Source organism: Trichophyton rubrum (assembly GCF_000151425.1).
Source record: "Trichophyton rubrum CBS 118892 genomic scaffold supercont2.4, whole genome shotgun sequence".
Taxonomy (NCBI): Eukaryota; Fungi; Ascomycota; class Eurotiomycetes; order Onygenales; family Arthrodermataceae; genus Trichophyton; species Trichophyton rubrum.
In genome coordinates, this window is record NW_003456425.1 from 1,490,929 (window position 1) to 1,506,591 (window position 15,663).

Consider the following 15,663-nt stretch of genomic DNA (forward strand, 5'->3'; position numbering starts at 1 on the left):
CAACAGATGTTCCTTGAACTGGCTTGCGTTTCCACAATAGCTTTATCTTGTCTAATGGCACCCTTTGGTCGGGATCTGTTGCATTGCTCGGTCGTATTTTCTGGTGGACAGCATCCTTAAGTTCCTGGACTGTGGCAGTAGCAAGAGCCACATTTGGAAGCTTGATATCTAGCACAGGGTTCCGAGCGGACTTTAAATGGACGGTTATTCCTTTGGATGAGCCTGGCGGTGATGCTGTCTTAACTTTCTTGGGCATAGGCGGGTGAGGAGGATCAGTTAAGCGCGGAAGGATGATCTACAGGTAGACATGCTGTCAGTACGTGCTAGCCTTGTAGCAAAATAAAATATATATAGACCCTTACCGGGAAACGAGGGGCGAATGTTCGAGGGTCATATACGGTATCGGCTGGGACTCTGATTGGTTTTGAGTCCAGAGAAGCTAGGAAACTCTTTGTAAATGATACCTCTGACATTTTGACAGCTTTATACCCTGCTTTAATGCTGCAATCTCTCCGGGGTCCGCCTATCAATGCTGGATGTCTATCAATGTCCACAGCCTGTAGATTCGTGTGCTTGGTTGTTGCTTCTGCTTAGTAAGACTGATAAGCTGTACCTATCACGTGATAAGATAAACTCTAAAAATTATTTTTTTTTCCTTATCGGCAAAATTTCGCTGGAAGAAAAGGAAGCACCGCCAGGAATATTTATATACTTACAACTACAGCACGGCCGATTGCGCCTTGATTTTGGGGAATTGACGCAAGATGGGTGTCGGGCGTCGCATTGGGAAGAAGCAGGGTCCCCCACAACCGCTTGAGGAGTTCACCGTAAAAAGTGGTAAAAAGGCGGTTAAGAAGCGGAAAGCAGACAAGCCGGACAGCGCTCCTAAGGGAGTTAAGCGACGAAGAGGCGTTGATGATGATGGCGATGACGACGAAGATCGGCCAAAGAGCGCAAAGACAAACGGTGCGAAAGCCGGGAAGAAAGACTCTGTGAAGCAGAAGAATACCAAGGCGCCTATCACAGGGGGCGTACGCACCAAGGATGGGAAGAAAAAGGTAGCAAAACCTGTGGAGGTTTCTGAACCGGAAGACTCTGAGGAAGATATGGATGGTGAAATGCTTGATGATGAGTTTGGTGACCTAGATGGGGTTAGTGACGGGTCCGCAGACGATATGGATGCGTTGGATCAGGAAGATTCAGATCTTGAGAGCCATTCAGCGTTCGATTCAGACGAGGAACGACCCCGAGAGAAGATGTTCTCAGATGACGAGGATCTTTCAGATGCGGAAGAGATCCTCACTGCCGCCAATATAGAGGGATTGTCTAAGAAACTGGACATGCAGAAGGAAGAGGAGGCTGCACAGGCAGAGCTTGAGCTGAAAGAGGCTGCTATGCAAACGAATATTGCAGGTGATGCACCCGATGTATTTGCGGAGCACGAAAATCTCACAGCTGGACTGGCTCCAAACCTGCAACTTCTTCGAACCCGCATCACAGATACAATTCGTATTCTTGGTGATTTAACCACCCTTGGTCAACCAGGAAAATCGCGCGCAGACTACACCGACCTCCTCCTAAACGACATATGTGTATACTACGGATATACTCCTTACCTTGCAGAGAAACTATTTTCTCTGTTCACTCCTATGGAAGCATTCTCCTTCTTTGAGGCTAACGAGTCTCCCCGACCAATTGTTATTCGAACAAACACACTACGTACCAACCGACGGTCACTAGCTCAAGCATTGATTAACCGAGGAGTTGTTCTAGAGCCTGTTGGAAAGTGGTCAAAAGTTGGTCTTCAGGTATTCGAGTCCCCAGTTCCCCTAGGTGCTACTCCAGAATACCTTGCCGGACATTACATTCTGCAAGCCGCCTCATCTTTCCTCCCCGTCATGGCGCTTGCTCCACAGCCTCATGAGCGTATCCTCGACATGGCAGCTGCTCCCGGTGGCAAGACAACATACGCCTCTGCGTTGATGCGAAACACTGGCAGCATTCTTGCCAACGATGCCAGTAAGACTCGTGCAAAGGGTCTTATTGGTAATATTCACCGCTTGGGATGCAAAAACACTATTGTCTCAAATATGGATGCTCGAACAGCTTTCCCCAAAGCTATTGGAGGCTTTGATCGGGTGCTGCTCGATGCCCCCTGCTCAGGAACCGGTGTTATCTCCAAGGATCCAAAGGTGAAAACGTCCAAGACAGAGCGTGATTTTTTGGCGCTACCGCACATGCAGAAGCAGCTACTTCTTGCTGCCATCGACTCTACCAACCATGCTTCGAAAACGGGCGGGTACATAGTCTACTCAACATGTAGCGTCACGGTTGAAGAGAACGAGGGTGTCGTACAGTACGCTCTGAGGAAACGGCCAAACGTAAAGATCGTCGACACCGGCCTCGGAAACTTTGGAACTCCCGGCTTCAAGAGCTTCATGAACAAAAAGTTTGACGACAAGATGCCGCTGACTCGACGATACTATCCCCACCGTGAAAATGTTGACGGGTTTTTCGTCTGCAAACTGAAAAAGACCGGACCCAGCCCTGCGGAGACGACCCAAAAGGCTCCAGGAACCTCCGAAGGTAGCGGTGGCGAAGAGATTATTGATAGGACCCCAATTACCCCAGAGACTGGGGATGCCGATGCGGACGGATTTGGCCCCTTCAACGAGGATGAGGACGAGCAGTACATCTCCCGCGCTCAGAGGAACAAGCTCCGTCGCCAGGGTGTCAATCCCAAGGCAGTGATCAACAAGAAGAGCGACCAGGATAGCGAGAATCACAAGCAAAAGAAGCAAAAAGGGACAAAGGAGAAGAAGGATTTATCTGCTTAGTCATCCGTAATATAATGTATTCGGAATACCAGTGTAATTTTCCAACCTTTATTTCCGGTTTTTTATATTTTTTATTTTGTACGAAAAAAACATCTTTTCAAGAGCGACGAAAGCGACGACGACGAAGAAATATCACCTGCATCACCGACAAACGCCGCCTGCGCCCCCAAGCCCCAGCTGCTCGTTGTCCTTTTCTTTGGTGTTTCTGGTCGGCTACGTGTTTCTTCTATCCCGTCGTCGACGTTCAGCGCTTTTGCCCCATAACCGAGTCGTCATCATCCCTGAGAGAAGGGAAACGCCCAGGTGGCCTTGCAAAGTCCATATACCACGCCGATTTATCATATCGGCACCACAGCACTTCGATAGAACCTCGAATAAAGCCTTACAGACCTCGATAGAAAAGTTCCGATAGACCACTCACGATGTCGGACCAAAAGAAGAATGACAACTACATCCCCATGGACAAGATGGACTCGGAGTCCTCCAGTAGCTATAAGCCGCAGCCACCACCACCACAACCGCGACACTCGGCTGTCGCTTCAGCAGCAAACAATGCCACTCTCGCTATTATCAGTTATTGTGCTTCCTCTATTCTAATGACTGTGACGAATAAATATGTTTTATCAGGTGTTGATTTCAACCTCAACTTTTTCCTTCTCTGTATTCAGGTATGTCGAGCAATCACTTCTGTCGGTAGCAGTGAAGCCGCTTATCTAACCATCTCGTCTTTCTAGTCTATTATTTGTATCATTGCAGTTCAGTCTTGCAAGACCTTAGGATTTATCAACTACCGAGATTTCAGCTCAGACGAAGCCAAGAAGTGTAGGTGCTTTCTTTATATAGTCAACTTTCCGGCCATCCATACCCCCAACTAACAGAGCTTCTTCGCAGGGTTCCCAATTTCCCTCCTCCTTATCGGCATGATTTACACCGGTTCCAAAGCCCTCAAGTTCCTTTCAATCCCTGTTTACACTATTTTCAAGAACCTTACCATCATCCTTATCGCCTACGGTGAGGTATTGTGGTTTGGAGGCTCCGTTAGCGGCCTCACCCTCTTCTCCTTCGGTCTCATGGTCCTTAGCTCCGTTGTTGCTGCCTGGGCTGATATAACCCACGCCGTCAGCACTTCTGCTGGTGCTGGTGCTGTTTCCACTCTCAACTCCGGCTATCTCTGGATGTTGATCAACTGTGCTTGTACTGCTTCGTATGTCCTCGGAATGCGAAAGAGAATCAAGTTGACCAACTTCAAGGATTTCGACAGTAAGTCAAGTTTCTAGGGCCCACACATTAACGCAATTCTAATTCTCTTTTCTCTTAATAGCTATGTTCTACAACAACCTTCTCTCCATTCCAATTCTCATGGTCAGCTCTCTCCTCGTTGAGGACTGGTCCAGTGCCAATGTGGCCAAGAACTTCCCTGTCGATACCCGTAACAGACTCTACGTGGCCATGCTCTTCTCCGGATTGTCTACTGTTTTCATCTCTTATGCGTCCGCATGGTGTGTCCGTGTTACCACCTCCACTACTTACTCCATGGTCGGAGCCCTCAACAAGCTTCCAATCGCCCTGTCTGGTCTCATGTTCTTTGGCGACCCAGTCACCTTCCCCAGTGTCTCCGCCATTGCTATCGGATTTATAAGCGGTATCGTCTATGCCCTCGCCAAAATCAAGCAGAACGCCAAACCAAAGACTGGAATTCTCCCAACTTCGAACCCTCCTGTCAGTGCCAGTGCCCAGAGCGTGAGAGACGGATTCAAGTCGTGAGCAAATTAGCTGGTCTTTAAAAATGCCCACTCTGTCTTGATTCCTGTATCTCTCGCTTGGCATCTGCCTCGGCATAACGACTTTTTAACGCAATCGATGGGCCTATCTATTTTGTTTTTTTGGTGATACTAGGCGATGCTTTCCACTTGGCTCACCCAAGAAGAATGAATCCCCAGACTGCGCAAACGACTATCCATTGAGTAACGTTATTTTCAGCGTCGACTACTTACTATTCCACTAGTGGTTGACGAACAACTAAACCGCATCCCGCAACACATAGAGCTTGGTTTTTTTTTTTTTTTTTTTTTTTTTTTTTTTTTTTTTTTGTTTTGGCTGGTTGGTTTTCCGAGGGTAATTTATTATTCCTTCTTCGATTGTCCTTTTTTAATGTGCGGCCGATTTCCTCTGCCACTTTTTTCTTCCAGATCATATGCTAGAGGCATCAGGTTACCTTTGGCACTTTTCTTCTTTTGATATCCCCGATTCTTTTATACTACAGAGAGACCTGGGTATTTGTAGTATGCTGTATTTATTTCCCCCCCTTTACTCTTAAATATTTCCTGCTTCTGTTCTAACATTTCTTCTTTCTATTTCTTTGACCTATGTAAATCAGTTTAATTCATAGAAAAGTGTCTCTTTGCAACTATATGTTTACCGATAAATGACAGCACCGTCCATCGTATTTCCATGACCGTCACGAAGCAGTATATAAATAAGCTGAGACAATAGGACAGGTTCAGCCTCTCGGTGAAACCTGGCCTCAATGGTTACCCGCCTATCGCAGCCTTCGCCAAAATCCATGAGGATCCAGACTCTTTTGGCCGAACTAACTAGTCAACCAACTAACTAGTTAGTTACCGCCCGCGGGTAGCTAATTAAATTAGATTAGCCGGATTTTAAGATTCTCCCTGCCAATCAATCGATTATCAACATTTGCCAATCACCAATATAACGATATTGTATCCCAAATAATTACTTGATTATTGAAACCACTGCACGCACAAACTGCCACGCATAAACTGCCACGCTCTCGTACTAGTGATTGATTGATTCCTTCGGCAAGATGGGCAAGAATCGAAAGCCCGCTGTGAAACAGAGCACCAAGAAGATGAAATCCTTTACAAAGCTGTCAACGTCAACAAAAAAGACCCAAAATGCCAAACAGCAGCAGCAAAGGCAAAATCAACCGCAAATCCCCTTCAGACCATCAGATAGGGTGCTCTTGATTGGCGAAGGTATGCTTATTATACTTGTTCATATCACAGACAAAAGCTAATACTTCGAGCTAGGAGATTTCTCGTTTGCATTATCCCTTGCAACTCACCACAAATGCCGAAAACGGCTGATGGCAACATGTTATGACAGTGAAGCCAAGCTGACTGAGAAATACCCAGATGCCAAAAGGCATATTGAACAGCTTGAAGCTTTCTCGTCCTACTCACATGAGTCTAAGCCCGGCGTAAAACGTAGGAGAGATGAAGAAGTTGAGTCAGACCAGTCAGATGAAGAGACGGATCAGAAGCCGCAGGATCGTGTCAAAGCTGGTCCTGTAGAAAGCAGCTCACCTAAAGCAATGAAATCATCCGTACCATCTCCAAAAGTTGTCTTTTCAATTGATGCTCGAAAGCTAGGTGGCACTGGCGGAGGAGGGAAGTTGATACGGAGCGGCTTTCCAGCTCCGAGTCCAAAAGCACATTACTCGAACCGGTCTAAGAAGGATGGTAATGGCCATACAGGCGAACCAGGAGGGCCATGGGATATTATTTGCTTCAATTTTCCACATGTTGGCGGCCTGAGTACGGATGTGAACAGGCAAGTTCGATCAAACCAGGAACTACTAGTTGGGTTCTTCAAAGCATGTGTGCCCCTTCTTTCAATCCCAAATCCAACGGAGGACTCGTCTGATTTTGAGGACGAGGTTGAATATACGGATAAGGAGAACAATGGCTCCCTTTCTGACGCTGGTGAAGTGCGACACAAGTCTAGGAAGGAGCCGGGCCATATTATTGTGACTCTATTTGAGGGTGAGCCCTATACGCTATGGAATATCAGGGATCTTGCCCGACATGCGGGTCTACGAGTTGTGACTAGCTTCAAATTCCCATGGGCAAGTTATCCTGGCTACTCCCATGCACGGACGATAGGGGCTATCGAAGGGAAAGGTGGTGGGAGAGGTGGATGGAAAGGAGAAGAACGGGAGGCAAGAAGTTATATATTTGAAAGAAAAGAGTTCGAGAGTCAAGGTACTTGCTCTGGAAAGCTTAAGAGAAAGAGAAAAGGATCTGGGAGTGAAAGCGACTGATAATTCCAGTTTCTATGATCTTGGATCGAGGATAGGACTACAAGTCGGTAAAATGGTCGTTAAATCATTAATTAATACGCTGCATTGAACCATTCGACTAAACTTAGTAAACAAACAGAAAAGAAGGAGCACCGGAAGAAATAGGCAGTTACCACTACAGCAGTTGATGTTTACTGCTGTCAACCTATGAAATAAACACCTTCTTCAACTCTGACACATCGAACACCTCTGAAGTAATTGGATCTTTGACTTTGCCGGTGCTAACACCTGATCTGCTCGACATATAGCATAAGCTCTCCCTGCCATATAGTCGACCGTTTGGTAGGACAACTGGGTCATTGTCCACCGAGCTCTTGGTATGGTGAGCATAAGGCATAGGGCGGGCAAGCTCATTGAGCTCAGTGGAGCATATGGGACATATGGAGGACCCTGAGGAGTAGGTTGCACTTGAGGCAGATGTGGTATATTCCGAATGACATGCGGGTGTCTTTAAAGCCGAAATGCCTGCGGAGAGGGCAATCTGCAGTAATGGGTGTGATGTAAGTGAGAGAAGATCGTGGTGGGTTTTAATGAAGAGGTTGGATAGCGTTTGCCATCGTTCAGAGGAGTAAATAGCCTAGACAGCCTGGTCAGTTTGGAATGGACGACTAATAAGCATTGGGATATCATACCTTGTACGGCTCGGCATCAGTATTAGGGGGAAAGACCATCAGCCCGGCAGCACGGAGTATATCTGATTGGTATGTCTCACTGTGTGGTGTGAGGTATTTTTTGGCATGCTGTCTTGCTTCCGTTCTCTCACCCGCACGTAACATTTCAATATACTGTTGCATCCGTAGTTCGAATTCTAGTTTATTCTGTTTAGAGCTGTTAGTGCTTTCCAAGCACAACGATAAAGAGGGAAAAGAAACATACGTGTAGCTTCTTCAGGGCAACTTTGTTTTCTCCACACCATTGTAGGGCTTCTTTCGTTTCCCCTCTCCGAAGACTCTCTGCTATGCGCTGGCATTGCGCAAAGACATGTACATCCACCAAATCTTCAAGACCTTCCTCATGTGCAAGCTGCTTTGCACTTTCAAGGTAGCCTGAACGTAGCATATGGTCTACCAGCAACCTATTCAGCCTTGTCTTCGACCATCTGTCATACTTAACATCTACCAAGCTCTGTATGCCGAAGAGGTCTTCAAGGTGTTCAATCCTTTTCCGGGACTGGGAGAGGATGCTCTTCTCCTCCTCTTGTAGTGTCTCCATCTTCCGCTTCAGCCCTTGCATCCGGGTTATCATCGTGTCCAAAGAGGCGAGTGCTTGGGTAGGATCTTGGTTCCCAGAGAGCGAGGCATTTGCTGATTCTTTCAAGGCGGGAATGACATATTCCTTCTCTCTCTCCACGATGCGCTGTACGGTTTTGAAGTTCCGGCGAGCTAGCTCATGTGGAAGTCGAAGGAGAGGTTGGTCCTTCAAAATGGCCAGTTAGTAGGGTTTCCTTTTATATTCTTCGTCTTTGGGAAAGCTGGAGTGTACCAGAATCAGGTGGCTCTCCGCGTTGAGCTTTGTCGGCGCAAGTTCCGCTGCCATTATGGCGACAAGTCCAAACTTTTTCTGTTCGCAGTGCCTCTGTTTATATGTCTATAAACCGAAAATGTTAATACAAGGAAGAATGTGGGTGTCGAAGTGGTCGTGTGCGAATAATAGCGTGATGTTGGTTGTGAGGTTGAAGTCGACGTTGTGATGTCAGCGAGATCGACGTCAACACGGCAAAGCCACACCACAGCCGAGATCACCGACAGCTACCAACGCATACTACTCCCCCTACTAATACAGCAGATTTCCCCGAATACTGCTTTGTTTTTGGGCTGTCAATTTAAGACAAAGGACAAGAGTCCCGGTATTAAATTTCGAAAGCAGTATATTCAGCCAAACTGACCCAGGCAAGCAAAGCTAACTATTGAAAGAAGTAGAACGAAATAAACACAACCGTATACTCCAGCAAACATAAATAAGTAACCCAATTTTGAATCAGTCCCATACTCCAACGGTATAAAAAGGGATATGATACAAAAGAAAAAGGTAGGGTGACTGACGCCTGCTGGGCAAATCCAATCCCTTAATCGCTGTCACTGGCATCCTCAGCCTGCTTGGATTTTCGCTTTTCCTTCTTCTCTTTCTTCTCTTGCTTCTTTTTCTCCTTTGCCTCCTTTTTCTCCTTCTTTAGGCGCTTCCGTTCTTCTCGTTCTTCTGCGGTCTCTCCATCCTTTCTCTTTCTCTTCTTGTCGGCATCATCCATCTCTTCATCTTCCTTCTCGGGGGATGAAGCAGCAGGAGCAGCCGGGGCAGCCTTTGCGGGTGTGGTAGCACCAGGTGCTGGAGCGGCATTTGGTGTACCAGCAGCTTGAGCATCATAATCCTTATACTCCGCTTGCCACTTGGCCGGGGTGGAGGCATTAGTGCGGCCATATTTCTAGACAAGAGTTAGCAAGAGATGTAAGAGTTAAAAAGAACTAGTCAGAGTAACTTACGTCAAGCTTCCCGTCAGCCTTGAGCTTCTTCTTCTCAAGGGCAACTGGGCCCATACCCCATCGTCTGGGGTAAAGATCACGCTCCATGATGCAACGCTTGACCTTGGCAACTACTCCGTGATCACAGGTTGAGAGTTCAACAGTGGACATCTGAGCTATACCGATGGCAATGGCCTCGCCCTTGGTGGTCATGAGTACCACCTCCTCATATATCTCGATTCCAGCCTCTATAGATAACATTTAGCAATTTGCCAATATCAAAATAGTATTGATTATGTAACTTACCAAATCGCAAGAGACCTGGAATCATCAGTTTAGCTCCGTAGCAGACGGCGTTGACTGCGCTATCTTTCACAACAATTCGCTTATATGAAGTCAACAAGCTCTCCAACGGTCGAATGACCTTTCTGAGGTACGATTCGTCACGGTGGTTATCCATCATCCACTGGGCGTCCAAAACATCATGTAGAGTCACCATGCCATCCTTCTCGTCCATGGCTCCACTGCGAACACGGCGCAGTTCCTGCATATGAGCCCCAACTCCCAAAAGCAAGCCAAGATGCACGCAAAGAGTTCTGATATAGGTACCAGCCTCGCAACTGACCCAAAATACGCCCAAGTGTCGGTCATTATCAAATTCATACAACTTGCTCTCGTAAATTGTTCGGATACGAAGCTGACGTTTGACAGCAGATATCAGTGGTGGTCGCTGGAACAAAGCTCCAGACAATGTCTCAAGGGCACGAGCAAATTGCGCCTCGCCTCCGGGAATCTTGTCATGTAGCCTAATAACACAAACGTACTCCTTTCCGGCTCCCTGCTGCGATTTTACTAGGCGAGTGGCACGGTCAATGCACACAATCAAGCACCCAGTAACCTTTGGGTCCAGAGTTCCACTGTGTCCAGTCTTTTCCACTCTATTAAGAACGAAAGATAGCTAGTTAGCTACCTAGAAATTCAACTTGAGTGGTGGGAAGAAAATGGCTGTGCGAACCTGAGCATCCTCTTCATCCATGCGACAACCTCATGACTCGATGGGTTCGACGGTTTATCCAAGTTGATCACACCAGAACTGATATAGGACTTCAAGTCACGCTTGAGGGGAGTGCAGCCGTTAGGGATTGGGGTGAAGTGACTGGTCCGCACAAGTACTATTGAAATTTAACGGCCGCACAGATTAGCAAATGATCCTTTTCACTTATTTCCCCCACCACATTAATTGCACATAAAGCACATACGTTTATCATAATTCTTCAGTAGAAGCGGCCATTCTGAGGTGGGAATTGGAGGAGCAACAGCTTCAGGCTTGATGCTGTAGTCGGCAACATCGCCCTTGCCAGTGGTAGCGGCCATCGTAAAAGATCTAGCTCCTCACTGCAGGGCAAAACACTCGAAAACCACACAGATCAAAGTATCAAGATTCAATTAGCTCTGCAAACCCAACACCTCGCGCGACGACAACACTCTTTCAGGTGCTATCAATTGGGTCGCAAGGTGTAAAATATTTGAAGGCTTTCTTTTTTTTTTCTGTCTGGAATTTTTGTTCGCGTCAAAATTTGCTGTGGGCAAAAAAGTTGATCCGCCCTCTGTACTGAAATATTATTGGGCGTATAGACGCCAATTGCCGCGCGCCAACTTATCATTGATTATCTTTAAGCGACTCTAAGTTTACGTAATCAAATAGATTTGACATTAAGCTGCTTCATAAAAATTGAAGTAGTAGGTAACCTTGTATCCTCCTCACTGTTAACGCCGATTATTCGATTGCATCTTTCCTTACTCCGTAAGTAAGTTTCAGGTAGTTCAACCAGTGCCCAACTTCCTGCCGGCCCCTCTGCCTTTCCATGACCCTCCTCCCAAGCCCGAAAACCAGCTTCCGGTGGATTGACCGGTGCTTCTTGAGTCGGAACTATTGCCATCGCCTGGGCGATGCTTGCGATAGCCACCATGTGCTTTGACGTAGTTTCCACTGGATCCAAATATGTTTTGGATGAAGCGGGGTGTCTGTATGTAGTTGGTGCCTCCCCCGAAGTCGGGATAGATACGGGTTAGGAACTCGTAAAGATGAGCTGCCAGTATACCACAGGCTTGGGTGACTGCGGCGTGCTGCCCAGAGAGGACAAGGGTAGCAATTAAGCTGGCGAACGGGAGGTATTCTGCTGGAATCTGGAAAAAGATGAAAGCCATCTTCTTCCCTGCGTTATCTTGAGCTAGGGTAGTGAGAAAGGCGAAAGATAGAGCTATTCGGGTTAGCTAAATAACTGAAGAACATGAACAGGCTTCCCAAGCAAGGGAGCAGATGGATGAGTACGACTTATGGGTAGATATCGTCGTACCTCCGAGGAAGACGAAGGACTGCAAGTACAAGCCCGCGGTTAACTGCGCATGCGTCAGCTCTAAGAACTAGAAGATAGCAGGATATAGAGGATATTGATATGAAGGGTATTCTAAACTAGATACAAGGCAGTCGGAAGACAACGAGATATATATGAATGTAGGGCAGCAGCATAACCAGCATAATATATTCATCAACACTGGTCAAGTCATGCCACAATCCCACCATGCCTACACCGCATGCATACCCTGAAGGATTGATATTATGCGAATGATGGGTATGCACGAAGTGCAGGGGTAATCTCCCTCGAATTCAGGAACCGCTGCAGCTAGAAGAGGCTGGGCGGGCAGATTTAAGAGGTGTTTTGCAAAGAAGGAAGATAGGATAGGGTAAAGGCCAAGCTTGTAACCCTCGCGCGAGGCAAGGAATGAATGACCACTCACCAGAATGAAAATAGCTACGAATATCACATAGGTGACAAAGTCACCTGGTCCAGAGAAACGAGGCGAATTGACCTCAATATCGCTGGCGTATTGAAATACTGCGCGTCTGTTAGTAAGATCTGCCCACGATATAGCAAGGTATTCATTGTCGTTTCATGGACCCGTACAGAAGTAAAGGTCCAGGAAGAAACCAATGCCTCCTCCAGTCAGGAAAAACGGCGTCACAAGTCTCCATAGCTGGGGCGGGATCTGAAGTATCCTTGGTAAGAGGAAGACGACATGCATGCCATTCAGAAATCCCCCATGAACCAGGACTGACTGGACAAACGTGACTGCCGTCAGCGTTCTTTAACAGAGCTGGGTCAGTATCCTACACACACTATCCCTTGCTCAGATATAGAAGCTCACCTGCTGACTGGCGGTGCTGCCCAGAATTTGTCCATCTTTACTAAACTACCAAACTACTTTTGCTACAAAAGTGTTTGGTGTTTGTGTGTATCTCTGAATTGGAGTTAAAGGTGGAAGAAAAGCTTTCATGGTCTTTTTTATATGTGGCTTTTTGGGAAGCAAGACAAAAAACTTTTCCAGCCCAAACTCTAATTCGCATTACGGACTTATATTATTCCTGTTTAATCACGTGATGTTTTAGTAGTCCATTAGGTAAGCAGTGACTATACGCGGGAGTAACTAGATATATCGTCGAGGAAGATAATATAATACGGCTCGTCATTGCTAAGAGTCAAGTCTGCCGTAGTGTACAGTCTTGGTCCTTGTAACTGTTAACATTTTCCTTCCAGTAGCCATCTCATGCCTTTGACAGTATCCTCCACAAATGTCCTACTCATTTCAAGCTCTGGAAAGTTCGTCCAAAAGTAGTGTCCGAGACCCTTATACACGTCAACCTTCGTCTTCACCCCCGCCTCCTCCCTTAGAACACGTTCATATATCAGAGCCTCGTCTCTCAGAGGATCTAGCCCACAAACCTGAAAGTAAGCCGGCGGGAGATCCCGATGGCCGCGTTCCCCTTGACCATAGAGGAAAGGCACAAACAAAGGACTGGACATATCACCACTCATTCCCGCAATGCTGTACACCTTTGCTAAAAGGTTTAAAGGCAGAAAGCTGAGTATGAACCTTGGAACGGAAGCAAGTGGAGTTAATGGTCCCAGCGACACGTTGAGAATGGGATCATTGCAAGGTGTCACAAGGGGGTGGGAGAGGAATTCCGCCCGATATTGAACGGGGATATGTGAAGGCGGCAGAAAGCACATAATGGCAGGGACACAGAGATATTGGCCAGTTAAAGGTGGAGATAGCTGTTCGTCTCGTGCAATATGTGCAAGAACTGCGGCTATATTCCCGCCTGCTGACCCGCCCCCAACTATAAACCCCCTTGAAAGGTCGGCACCGAGCGCTGAGGCATTCCTAGCACACCATTGAAGGGCATCCCAAGAGTCATTGATCCAGGTCGGGAATGGATACTCTGGAGCAAGCCTGTATTCCACGTTGACACAAATGGCACCCAGATCCCGAGAGAAGAGTCGACAGTTAACTTCTTCATCTGTCAAGTCTCCCATACCCCAGCCACCCTCGTGGAACATGACGATTAATGGGCTTCCATCCTGCTTCTTAGCTACCGGCTTGTATATTCTGATTGTGATTTCTGAGCCATCACGGACGGGTATCTTCCGGTCCTCTTCAGCAACTTCATCAATCGACCCAGGAAGGTATCGAAGCCCCCATTTTTCTCTCAATATAGTGGCCCTATGTTCCCTGGCTGCCGTATGGTCCTTACGGCCATAGTACGGGTCTGATGGCCTTGGAGGGCGCACTGCTGGGCCATTTTCCAGGATAGTGGCCATGGCGGGATCCATAACCGCGAGGGCAACGAGCTCTTCCCTTGTACGTGGTGCCATAATGACGGCGTGGGCGAGGCTGAGGATACGGTAAAGGAATACGTTGTTGTTTTCAGCTCGCGAGTTTCTCTTTCCAAGCATTTTCTTCAGAAGTGCACGGCACGTGTTTCTAGCGGCCGGGCGAGGCTCAAAACATGGAACTCACGCACTTCAGAATTAGGTATTCAGGGAGAACGACGCCATGTACTGACCATTGCCTGTATATATTAACTAGCACACGGTCAGGATACAATGCCTTGGTCGGATTCAACGGGCACAGTCTTGATGGTTCCTTTAGCGGCTAGTCCCCCATCGTTGTCCTCTACCCAGATATCCCAGCTGCCAGTTGATCCGTTAGGCTTGCGCGCAGCGCATACCTTCATTTCATGCTCAACTAGAAGGGGAGCTAGGTTTCGATACTCAATAGTTGATACAACCTGTCCTAATGTAGCCGCGTGTTTCTGGAATGTGCTGAGCATTATCGTGAGGGTAAGAGGTCCATGGACAAGAAGGTCATTGTATCCTTCGATGTTACGTGCATAGTCTCGATCAAGGTGGATGGCATGGGCATTGAATGTAAGGGCAGAGTATCTGAATAAAAGTGATTTGGAAGGTATGATGGTCTGGGAGAATTCAGCTGTAGCAGGAACTGGGCCATCGTATGTTAGCACAATATTAAACCTGTGGATGCCGGCAGTTATTACTTTTCATTATCCTTCGTAGAGGTGTATCAGCAGTAGATTTCGCAGCTTCAATTTCCCCCGACGTCCTGTCTCTCATAAAGACAAGGTTACGCCTTTCAATTACCATACTGACTCCTTGTTCCTCCTCGAATTGGGTCCAGACTCTACTCCGGACAGCATCATCACTCTCATGTTCGTCCACAGCGGCCACCCGCCTTTCGATTCCAACAAAAATCTTTTCCTTACCTTCCTTACCTTTTATATTCACCTCGCGTATTCCTTCGACACAGACCGCTCGCTGTCCATTAAGCAACGGGCCGCCATCACCGAAAAACCGGACCGATCCACCAGCCCACATCCGGCGATTGTATGGCTGGCCGGGAGAGTGTAATTCATCACAGCCGTCGGGAAGGAGCTCAGATGAAGGGACTTGAGGTGGGAAATATATTAGATGGTGGCCACGAGGCATGGGGGCCGGTCTGGTTACGGAAGGGAGACGCCATTGGGACTCAGAAGAGGCTGAAGAGCCTGGTGTTGACACATTAAGGCTATCGAGGGACAGGCTCAGCAGATGCGATGGTTGCGGCGAGAGATAGTCGTATATCAGAGGCAGCCGGCGCCGTACCAGCTCACCTTCAATGTTTGATAATGCCGGAGCTGTAGCCAAAGCGCGCCTTTGCAAAAAGCTTGTAAGTCGTGGACCAAGGCATATCCGGGCCAATTGAGCCATATCTACCTCGCGTGTTCCGTAGAGGCACACATCCGTGGCAGTCACTTGTGTCTGCTGTGGTACCTAGTGAACTGCGTCGGTGTAGTTGGCTGGATGTTTTAGTTACGGGTTGGAGATGTTTGCGGTTTGCCAAATAACTTAAAAAAGGTTCACCAGGA

At 47.4% G+C, this 15,663-nt stretch overlaps 9 protein-coding genes across 9 annotated transcripts in view; 3 read left to right on the forward strand and 6 right to left on the reverse strand.

Annotated features, from left to right (window-relative positions):
• The window catches only part of TERG_04436 (uncharacterized protein), a gene marked incomplete at both ends in the record, with an annotated part of 853 nt that extends 380 nt beyond the window's left edge, over positions 1–473 (reverse strand). The window contains 2 exons of the mRNA XM_003235333.1: positions 5–295; positions 363–473. Of these exons, the coding sequence (XP_003235381.1) occupies positions 5–295; positions 363–473 (402 nt within the window). The remainder of the gene's footprint in view (positions 1–4; positions 296–362) is intronic.
• Positions 474–691: 218 nt separating this feature from the next.
• Positions 692–2,946, forward strand: TERG_04437 (S-adenosylmethionine-dependent methyltransferase superfamily domain-containing protein). Its single transcript, XM_003235334.2, has one exon. The coding sequence runs from the start codon at positions 765–767 to the stop codon at positions 2,835–2,837; it is 2,073 nt and encodes a 690-aa protein (XP_003235382.1). The 5' UTR covers positions 692–764; the 3' UTR covers positions 2,838–2,946.
• A 133-nt stretch (positions 2,947–3,079) lies between these two features.
• Positions 3,080–4,889, forward strand: TERG_04438 (GDP-mannose transporter 1). The gene has a single exon (XM_047748255.1). The coding sequence runs from the start codon at positions 4,161–4,163 to the stop codon at positions 4,599–4,601; it is 441 nt and encodes a 146-aa protein (XP_047604232.1). The 5' UTR covers positions 3,080–4,160; the 3' UTR covers positions 4,602–4,889.
• Positions 4,890–5,664: 775 nt separating this feature from the next.
• On the forward strand, positions 5,665–6,903 carry TERG_04439 (25S rRNA (uracil2634-N3)-methyltransferase; the record flags this gene model as incomplete). The annotated part of the gene is made up of 2 exons (XM_003235336.1): positions 5,665–5,836; positions 5,891–6,903. 2 exons carry the CDS (start codon positions 5,665–5,667, stop codon positions 6,901–6,903), a joined length of 1,185 nt encoding a protein of 394 aa, XP_003235384.1.
• Positions 6,904–7,568: 665 nt separating this feature from the next.
• On the reverse strand, positions 7,569–8,187 carry TERG_04440 (protein FYV10; the record flags this gene model as incomplete). The annotated part of the gene is made up of 2 exons (XM_003235337.2): positions 7,569–7,760; positions 7,819–8,187. 2 exons carry the CDS (start codon positions 8,185–8,187, stop codon positions 7,569–7,571), a joined length of 561 nt encoding a protein of 186 aa, XP_003235385.2.
• Positions 8,188–9,007: 820 nt separating this feature from the next.
• Positions 9,008–10,772, reverse strand: TERG_04441 (centromere/microtubule-binding protein CBF5; the record flags this gene model as incomplete). The annotated part of the gene is made up of 5 exons (XM_003235338.1): positions 9,008–9,361; positions 9,420–9,646; positions 9,705–10,336; positions 10,414–10,570; positions 10,658–10,772. The coding sequence occupies 5 exons, from the start codon at positions 10,770–10,772 to the stop codon at positions 9,008–9,010; spliced, it is 1,485 nt and encodes a 494-aa protein (XP_003235386.1).
• A 450-nt stretch (positions 10,773–11,222) lies between these two features.
• TERG_04442 (uncharacterized protein) lies at positions 11,223–12,640 on the reverse strand (the record flags this gene model as incomplete). The annotated part of the gene is made up of 5 exons (XM_003235339.1): positions 11,223–11,659; positions 11,756–11,798; positions 12,198–12,295; positions 12,365–12,543; positions 12,606–12,640. 5 exons carry the CDS (start codon positions 12,638–12,640, stop codon positions 11,223–11,225), a joined length of 792 nt encoding a protein of 263 aa, XP_003235387.1.
• A 336-nt stretch (positions 12,641–12,976) lies between these two features.
• On the reverse strand, positions 12,977–14,194 carry TERG_04443 (uncharacterized protein; the record flags this gene model as incomplete). The annotated part of the gene is made up of 1 exon (XM_003235340.2): positions 12,977–14,194. The coding sequence occupies one exon, from the start codon at positions 14,192–14,194 to the stop codon at positions 12,977–12,979; it is 1,218 nt and encodes a 405-aa protein (XP_003235388.2).
• A 140-nt stretch (positions 14,195–14,334) lies between these two features.
• Positions 14,335–15,505, reverse strand: TERG_04444 (uncharacterized protein; the record flags this gene model as incomplete). Its single annotated transcript, XM_003235341.1, has 2 exons — positions 14,335–14,741; positions 14,797–15,505. 2 exons carry the CDS (start codon positions 15,503–15,505, stop codon positions 14,335–14,337), a joined length of 1,116 nt encoding a protein of 371 aa, XP_003235389.1.
• Between the last annotated feature and the right edge of the window lie 158 nt (positions 15,506–15,663).

Bases quoted from the DNA above. Each gene is read 5' to 3' on its own strand.
- TERG_04438 (XM_047748255.1), top strand. From the start codon at position 4,161: ATGTTCTACAACAACCTTCTCTCCATTCCAATTCTCATGGTCAGCTCT.
- TERG_04437 (XM_003235334.2), top strand. From the start codon at position 765: ATGGGTGTCGGGCGTCGCATTGGGAAGAAGCAGGGTCCCCCACAACCG.